At 39.5% G+C, this 9,231-nt stretch overlaps 1 protein-coding gene across 1 annotated transcript; it reads left to right on the forward strand.

Annotated features, from left to right (window-relative positions):
• Positions 1-1,646: 1,646 nt before the first annotated feature.
• On the forward strand, positions 1,647-7,900 carry LOC131898961 (holocytochrome c-type synthase). The gene is made up of 4 exons (XM_059250268.1): positions 1,647-1,717; positions 3,095-3,214; positions 5,766-5,852; positions 6,554-7,900. The coding sequence occupies exons 1-4, from the start codon at positions 1,647-1,649 to the stop codon at positions 6,750-6,752; spliced, it is 477 nt and encodes a 158-aa protein (XP_059106251.1). The 3' UTR covers positions 6,753-7,900.
• The last annotated feature ends 1,331 nt before the right edge of the window (positions 7,901-9,231 follow it).

Here is a 9,231-nt window from a genome sequence, read left to right on the forward strand (position 1 = left end):
AAACTAAATCTCAGAGAAACTAACTTATATACTCCAAGTCATTTAACTAGTAAGTGGTGAGGTTGATGAAATTCAGTGACCTTGGACAAGGACAGATCCCATGTTCCAGTATTTCTCCTTCTGGAAATTGGGACAAAGCAGACAAAGCAAGTGTGCCTTTGCTCTGAGCTTCTGTTCTCTCATAGTCCTCTTTATGATTTTGTCTATTACAGAGAGTTATCATCCTGGTTTATTTCCATTAGTAAAGAGAACGTGAATATCTGTAGGAGACTAAAGGGCCTCTAGGTTATATAATGTGGAAAGTATAGCACTGTTTTCCTTCTAATATCTACCTGGGATCAATGCCCTGGGAAGACCGGTGCTTTAGTGATACAAAGGGAGGTATTGCAGTTAGGTTTTCACCCCTAAAGTGAACAACTGCTTGAGGTCTTGGAAAATGAAGGCCTGGGAGGAAAAGCCAAGGAAGTGAAAAGAAACTTTTTTTTTCTCTCGAGACGGTTTCTCTGTGTAGCTTTGCGCCTCTCCTGGATCTCACTCTATAGACCAGGCTGGCCTTGAACTCACAGAGATCCACCTGGCTCTGCCTCCCTAGTGCTGGGACTAAAGGCATGCGCCACCAATGCCGGTGAGCCGTCTTTTCGATATATGACATCCAACATTCAGCATCTTCTCTATTTCCTACTGGTGCCAGGAACAAGGGAGTATTCCATGACAGAAGCAACTGTCATCCTGGGACACAGATCTTTAAATACTTTGCTATTTACCGGATGTTTAGACAAGCTTCTCAGTCCTCACACCTGCCTCGATCAGCACCCTAGGAGCTTGGGCATTGACTGCTACTTGTGCTGCTCTGTTCATAAGACTCAGAAGCACGAGTGTATCATGGGACATTTTCTTAAAAATCTGCCTTGTCTTGGTAAGCTTTTATTATCTGCTGACAAGGACTAGCACCTCAGATGAGTGGTATATTTCTGTGGCTTACTTGAGTCTTAGAACAAACATGAGCAGAGTGGCATTTACATTTTTCTTTGAGTCCCTGTAATATCTGCTCATTTTCTGCTCCTGTACCCAATATTTGAAGGAGTGTGTCAAGGATAGATGCTTAGATAGTGGCTGCTACCTCATTGAAGCCAGACTTGTCTGAAACTAATGGCTGGAAGTCAGAGAGAGTCAAGTATGGCCAGCCCTCACCTAGGTTCCTCTGTCAGCTCCCAGCTGCTGGTCCAGGTAGGAACATTGTAGGACGTTACTAATAACATGTAATGGGCAACACCCACTGCTGAATCTGCAGAATGGTTTTAGTTTATTTTTGCTGGGGGCATGACAGAATTGAAGAATGTATATATTTTTCTTTTAAAGTGAAAATACATTTGTAGCATCTTGTCATCTTTAGGTTTTAGAAAGTTAACTGGCTTAGTTCTTGGCACCTTTAAGTAGAAGAAACTTAGTTTTTCAACTGTGTTGGTCAGAATTTTAAGCCCTTTAAGGTCCCAAATAAGAGAACTCCCTTCCACTGTTGGTATGGTATGTTAGCAGTAACAGTGTTTTAATACTCATTATTTCAGGCTGTCCAGTGAGTGCAATGGCATCTGATCCAACCAGTGAGAGCAAAGGGCACTCTGTGCCTGCCCACCAAGATCGGGCCTATGAGTACGTGGAATGCCCTGTTTCTGGTGCTACAGCTAAGAATAAGGAGAACCTTGATCCTTCAAACCTGGTAATCTGCCCTCATCTCTTCCCAGGACATTTTATGTACCCATACATTCTCTGCCATGGTCAACCATGTCTCCTCAAACTATGAGCTAGAATAAATCTTTTCTAAGTTTCTTCTTGCTGGTTATTTCATCACAGCAACAACAAAAAAAGGTAGTATGAGGAAAATAAATCAGGATTGGAACACTGATGTTGCTGGTTTAATGGGAACTTGTACTTCTTGTATGGTGAATAACTTTCACGGGTGTACTGCTTGTTTTTTGGTTTATATCATAGTGCTGAAATTCAGACACAATCCACTGATTTTCTTTAGATGCCACCACCTAATCAGACCCCATCCCCAGATCAACCATTTGCTTTGTCTACCTCAAGAGAGGAGTCATCTATTCCAAGAGCAGACTCTGAGAAAAAGTGGGTTTACCCTTCTGAACAGATGTTCTGGAATGCCATGCTACGGAAAGGGTGAGTGAACATATTATTTAGAAGAATATTTGCTTGCCACACTTATCTCAGAATTAAATGTTATGGATTTTTTTTAGCCTCTAAAAATACAGTAATTTTTAGTTAGTTAATCTATAATAGAATCTATAATAGAATTTTCAGAGTTATCAAAAAATACAAAGCCAGTATTCAAGGTAGGTTTTTTTAGAAAAACAGAGCTAACAGGGTAAGAGGCTGGTGGAGTGGGGGTACAGTAGTCTAGAAGACATTTGTTATAAGGAAGTGGTCCCCATTATCATGGAAGCCAGCAGCAAGTCCCAAGATCTGCTATCAGGTAGTGGGAGACCTGGGAAAGCCAGTGATGTGGTTAGTCAGCCAGACACCCTGAGAACCGGGGGCTTGGGGGTGGGAGGGTGGGGGAGTGGGGAGTGCTGAGAATAGAAGTTCTCGTCTGAAAATTGGGAAGCTTGAAATCCAGAAATACCTGATATATAAGTTCAGGTTGAAAATCAGGTAAAACCTAATTAATGTTGTAGCTCAAGCAAACATGCAGGAGTTCCTGCTTACTTATGGAAAGGACTGCAGCCTTTGTGTTATACTTAAGCCTGTAACTGATTGAATGGGATCTACCTGAGCAGGACAATCTGTTTTATTCATATCACAGCAATCATCTTTTTAGAAATATAAAAAGAAACACTGTTATATAAAATGCCTAGGAAAAAGTTGGTAAATCATTTATTAATGGTACTAAATGAATAATACTACCATAAAAATAGATGTTTCTGTTAGTATGCTTTTGGGAATTCCATGAAATAAGATTAAGATGAACCTTCAATCTTTGATTTCAGTGTATAAAAAGTATAAACCATTTTATGAATGCATGGAGTAACTTTTGGCTTTATCAATAGTATTTGTTGAAACTTAACATGTTCTTTCTTAGGTGGAAGTGGAAGGATGATGATATTAGTCAGAAAGATATGTATAATATCATTAGAATCCACAATCAGAATAATGAGCAAGCTTGGAAGGAGATTTTGAAGTGGGAAGCCCTTCATGCTCAGTAAGTATATAAAATTTAAAAAAACTTTCCTGCATTTTTTTTTACTTCATATCAGCCTTTCTATGGTGTTAACTTTAAATAATTTGTTATTCATTTGTGTAGCAGTGATCATCCTCATAGGACATACCACACTTTCTTACTCCCCGAGCTTTAGGTTTGTAGAGAATTTGAAGCAAAGATAGCTCAGCTCTGCTTCATGCTGGCTTAGGCCTCAGATGATCAGGCTGTCAGAAATGGCTGCTGCAGAGCTGTGGGCTAGTTTTCTGAAGGCATGACCATGTGCCCATCCGGCAAAGGGGTACCTGCTCACAGCCTCTAAATGTGACTGTTTCAGCTGCCTTACATCACAGTGGCTAGGTTCCAGAAACTGAGCTCTCAAAAGCACCAGACAGAAGCCAAATCTCCTTTTCTGATGTAGCTAAAAAGACTCAGGTATCCCAAGCCTGACCAGATTCAAAGGGGAGATGGAGATTCCATCTCTCAGTGAAAGAATTATCGTAGGTCAGTCATTAAAGCAGAGCAGAGCACGTTGGAAATGAGACTAAATTGCTTTGTGATTTCAGGGCATGTAGGAAAGAGCTTTTGTTCCTTCAGCAGTATTTGGAATCCTTGTAAGGACTGACCTTAAAGATGTGTCTTCACATGGGCTCCTTTTCTCAGAGATAATAGGTCACTTGAAGGAGCAGTGGTTCTCCATATCACTTGGAAGGTTTGTTGCAACTCTACAAACTGGGCTGGCTTGAGGGTGCCTGACCCCGTCCAGAATGGCTTGATGTTTATTTGAGAGCACCACCTCCAGAAGTGGAGGGATGGGGAATATCTTCACAAAGAACTAGGTCCTGTTATAATCTGGTTTACATTTCAAATTCCTTCCAAAGCATGATTAATAATTTTCGTGGAGAAAAGCCACTTGCTGCCTTATTTTTAAGGTAGTTTCTCTGGTTTTTGCATTTACAGTGAGCATTTCAGTATTAGCATGATGTGGGTGTTGGCTAGCTGGATGCCAGGTGGGTAGACTTTCCTGGTGGTAACCCCTGACCTAGAGGAAAGAGCTGGCTGGTTAACTCAGATGCAAGTAACTGTCATAACCTAGGTTAAAAAATGTACACTAATTAAAGCCACCTGTTCACTACTTGCAGCGTGATTTTAAAAGCAAAGAAATAGAAGCAGAAGGAATTTCAGCCTGTCAGTTCTATCACCTCTAGTCATTTTATAGATTTCTGGCAAAATTAGCTAGGCCATAAAAGCACCCTCTAATGTCTCAAAAGAAAAGTTACGTAGATTGAGTTTACTGCTTTGCCTGTTAGCCTCTTGAGAAGAGATACTAGAAAGCCAGTAGCTCACAGTCAGGCTTTGTTGTACTCTGGATATGGATTCTTTTCTCCTTTACATGGTAGGAATATAGCTTGTCTTACCAATAGGATCAACTAACAAGATAAGTGGCTCCTGTCTTAATGGGCCAGTCCTCCAACCCCCATCAGCGAATCAGGTTTGTGTCTTTTAAGGGGAGGATCTTGTATATCCTCTGTACCAGTAAAGGACAGATACTTAAGAGAACTCAGCCAAGGTCTCTAATTAGGATACTGCCAGTGGTCAGGTTACTTAAAAAACAGGTTCAGCAGTACTTACAGCTAGTTCCTGGAAGTCAGCCTCCATTCTTTTTTGCTTCAAAAAAATCTCTTAATTGGTTGAAATGAAACAATGAAGTCCTTCCCCCCCCCCCCCCCCCCGCCCCACAATATTCTTGGATTGGTTCCAGGACATCCAAGGATAACAAAAGCCATGGAAGCTGAAAGTCCTCTTTAATTTCATTGCACTTTCATGCAGTATGTGTACATTTTCCTTCATGTTTTAGACTACCATTTATAATTGACTAAAGTAATGTAAATGTTTTATAAATAGTTGTACTGTTTTATTTAAGGTACAATGAAAAGGAATAAAAATCAGATATGCTTATTACTGTTTTGTTTGTTTTTGAGACAGTCTCATGTGGCCCAGGCAGACCTCTATGTAACCTAAGGATAACCTTGAATTTGTGCATGGTAGGCAAGTACTGTAACAAGTGAGCTATATCCCCAGTCCTCAGACACAGTGTTTTTCCAAGTATTTTTAGTATACACTTGGTTGAATCTGTGAAAATGGAGCCCATAGACCCAAAGGGCTGACTGTAGAGAGCAGTTTCTGTTGTTTCTCTGAAGAAACCCTAGCTGCTCTATGCAAAAGAGAAAGAACATACACAGTACATAGCACTTTTTTTCTGAGAGTGTGCCTGTGCTCTTGTCCCAGATGAGAAGGTCCTGTCTCCTGAATCTGGCAGGAAAACCAAGCAGATGCCCAGAGGAGACATACAGAATCCAAAAGGAAAGAGAAATGTTTGCAACAAATAGAGCCAATTTATTTGAATTCTGTTTGAAGTTATTGTTTTCTGTAAATGTGATAATAAAGCAAATAAATACAGAAAAAAAAAAGACATTACCACAAAACTGGAACATCATCCTGTCAAAGGAAAGAAAATATTTTTAATAGACTATTCTTATTTGGACATTTTCAGTGAGTGTCCTTGTGGCCCATCATTGGTCCGATTTGGAGGCAAAGCCAAAGAATATTCACCAAGGGCAAGAATTCGTTCCTGGATGGGGTAAGTGTCAGTGTAGAGCTGCTATTGACATTCCTTAAGCCATTGTCCACATTCTCACCACCAAAATCAGAGTGAGAAAAGTGCTTCCATCTTCTAAAACTTCTTATCCTGCCTACATTTCCTTATCTCCTTGAGTTTACTCATAAATGGATGGAATTATGGGGGGAAGTGGCTAGCTTCCTACTTCATTCTCCAAGGATTGAAATGTGCATTTTTTTTTTTAAATTTAAATTTTATTTTATATGCACTGGTGTGAAGGTGTCAGATCCTGGAGATCTGAACTTACAGTTATGAGCTGCCATGTGAGTGCTGGGAATTGAACCCAGGTCCTCTGGAAGAGCAGCCAGTGCTCTTAACCATTGAGCCATCTCTCCAGCCCCGAAATGTGCTTTTTTTCAAGATCCTTAGAACTCTCCTTTTACTCTTTTATTTATCTTGCCTCTTTTCTCCAGCCTCCCAGCCTGAGTCTCTTTCCCATGAACCTTTTTTCCTTTATGGACAGATGGTCTGACTCGTCATAGTTTTCAATACCACATTTTCTAAGCACCATAGACTGATTGCCCAAGTCCCATCTCCCCTGCTAGGTGTTTGCATGTGAGAGCGGCATCTGAACATGTGCTGTTTTCCACTCTTTCTTTCTGCTTACACCAAGACTGAATGCAGACCAGCACTTAACATTCACTATTGTGTTTTCATTCCAGGTATGAGTTGCCTTTCGACAGGCATGACTGGATCATCAACCGTTGTGGCACAGAAGTTAGGTATGTGATTGATTACTATGATGGCGGTGAGGTCAACAAGGACTACCAGTTCACTGTCCTGGACGTGCGTCCTGCCTTCGATTCCTTCTCAGCAGTATGGGACAGAATGAAGGTTGCTTGGTGGCGCTGGACTTCGTAACCACTGTTTTGTTTGTTAGGAAAAAACTAAAACTAATTTTTTTTTTCTGAGAAAGATGTTAAACTTTTCCCCAAACTAAATGCACTCATAGTGTCACCATGGGACTTTTCAAGTGTATAATCAAACTTGATCTTTCATGCAAAGATGCCATGCTCCATTAAATTTTGAGTCACATTTTCCATTACAGTTGATAGGTCGTTTAAATTTTTTTTTCCATTTGGTGTAAGTGGGAACTAGTCCCTTAGTTTTCCCATTAACTGCAGTATTTCATGTTACTTTCTATAAACAGTCTGAAAAAGGAGCTTTTAAAAAAGCATAGAAAGCTGTTCTTCTCCTTACTGTTTTCTTGGGAGTATTTGAAAGTGTGATGCTTTTACCTGCCAAATATTTTAACTTTATTCATTATAAAAGAAGCACTTACTCTTGTTTTAAAAGTAAGCAATATTTCTTAAATCCCCACAGTCTAAATAGCAACCCTGAACAAAATGCAAAAGTATATACTGAATGTACTCAGCAAGACTAATACAGGTTCAAGTGTATTTTTCAGACTTGACCTTGATAGAAGGTTCAACTCAATGATATATGCAAATTTCAAAATACTTTGCCTCTCATTCCTGTTCTAATATGTGACTATTAATGAAAAGCTGGTCTCACTGTCCTGGAAAGTTGACAGATTATTTTAAGTTATCACATCCCAGTCCATTCTCCCACCAGGAGTTTTTCCACAGTAGCCTAATGTAAACCTTGAAAGCCTGGCTCCAGTTAGAGGGCCGGCAGTGTCCCTTTGAAAAACAAGATTATATTGGCTAATTGTTAGAATTCACAAGATGTGTTTTTCTCCTCAGACGTGGAATGTTTGCATCAACTCACCATCCGTTTTATGTTTATTTTAAGCAAGCACTAAGTTTGCTGCTGGAAACTGGCTGTTTTAATTTTAATTATAGCAGCATGTTAGAAATAACTTGTTTTCTGAAGTGTTGATACAATGAAAATTTTTAATTTATCCTAAATACTGTATTGTTACATTAGTGGATGGAGTTGGTGTCTTGAGTTACTAATTTGATGTAGATCTCTTTCTTGTATGATGCTTCAAAAATCCAACATTTAAAAATATTTGTATTTTTTAAATAAAGATGACAGTAAAAAGGTTCTGAAACTTCTCAGAGTGACTTTATAGTTACTGTATTTTCCAGGCACAAACTTCACTAAATGCAACAGTGGTCTCATCTGTTAATCACATAATTTTAAACTTCATAAGAGTGTAATCACTGTTGGCCCTTTTTGCAGCTGCTAATGATTGAGTATAGGATGAAGTATTTTGAGAAACAGCATTATGACTGGAAACTGAAAATTAAGCTGCATGCAAGGGTTCTCGCTGTAATGGTGATAAGGTATTGTGAAAGTCAGCTGTCAAGTAAACTCAATTACATGATAAACAGTTTTATATACTCTTTCATCACTTCTAGAAAAGACACCTGCTGAATACTCAGAGTTGCTTTGTGGCTAGATTATACTTGAATCTGTCTAGGGAGCAGAACTCTGCTTGATAGTTTTTATATAACTTGAGATTCATTTTGGATCTTCTCCAACATTTTAAACATCTTTTGTCTGTGGAAATGTCATCATTTAGAATCAGAACATACTAGTGCATGTCAGGCAAAGTATTAACAGAAGAGGTAGGTTCAAACTAGGTTACATATTAGCATTTAGTATTCCTATGAATTCACTAGCTGTCATTTATGTGATATTGATGTCCACTCTGCGTCACACCCAGGACACAAAATTGCAAAAGATGAATTCACTACCTACAGAAACTCAATCTTTCAGAGCTCAGTCTGTAACCACAATCATGGTATTGTGCAATTCTTAAAGAATTCCCTGTGGTACTAATGGGGTTAGGGACACACATAAGTACTTTTTAATATATTTAGTTACTGTGATGATTAGTATAGTCAAGTTGACAAAATTTAGAATCACCTGGGAAAATGGGACTCCAGGCATGCCTGTGGGGCCTGTCTTGATTACATTAATTGAGGTGGAATATGCAGCCATCATGGCCTGCACCATTGCTCCACTGGTATCCTGTACTACATAAAATGAAGAAAGTGAGCTGAACACTAGCAACTATTCGTTCAGCTGTTTCTGGATTGTGAGTACAAGTTGACCAGCTGCTTTAGGCTCTTGCTGCTTTGACTTCCCCACCATGATGGAGTACCTTGAACTGTGAGCTAAAACCCTTTCTCAGGTTCCTTTTATTGAGCTGTTTATCACAGCAACAGGAACGGAAACCAAGACAGTTAACAATTTCTTTGGTACCGGATGTGTTTGCCTTCTAGCAGAGTTACTGCTCCCTATTGAAAGTGAAGCACTCTGTGTTTATTTCCTTTCTAATTAATCCTTCTCGTGACTGTCAAAACCATGTTCAGGCATTTGTGTTGCTATAGGCTTGAGGCCCCTTGTGATTAAGAGGGCATACCCT

The sequence above is a fragment of the Peromyscus eremicus genome, chromosome X (genome assembly GCF_949786415.1).
Source record: "Peromyscus eremicus chromosome X, PerEre_H2_v1, whole genome shotgun sequence".
NCBI classification, from domain to species: domain Eukaryota; kingdom Metazoa; phylum Chordata; class Mammalia; order Rodentia; family Cricetidae; genus Peromyscus; species Peromyscus eremicus.

Excerpts from the sequence above, each read along its gene's own strand:
- LOC131898961 (XM_059250268.1), top strand. The coding sequence starts at position 1,647 with ATGAGTACGTGGAATGCCCTGTTTCTGGTGCTACAGCTAAGAATAAGG. Across the intron at positions 1,718-3,094 it reads ACCTTGATCCTTCAAACCTG|GTGGAAGTGGAAGGATGATG; the intron begins GTAATCTGCCCT and ends GTTCTTTCTTAG. Across the intron at positions 3,215-5,765 it reads TGGGAAGCCCTTCATGCTCA|TGAGTGTCCTTGTGGCCCAT; the intron begins GTAAGTATATAA and ends GGACATTTTCAG.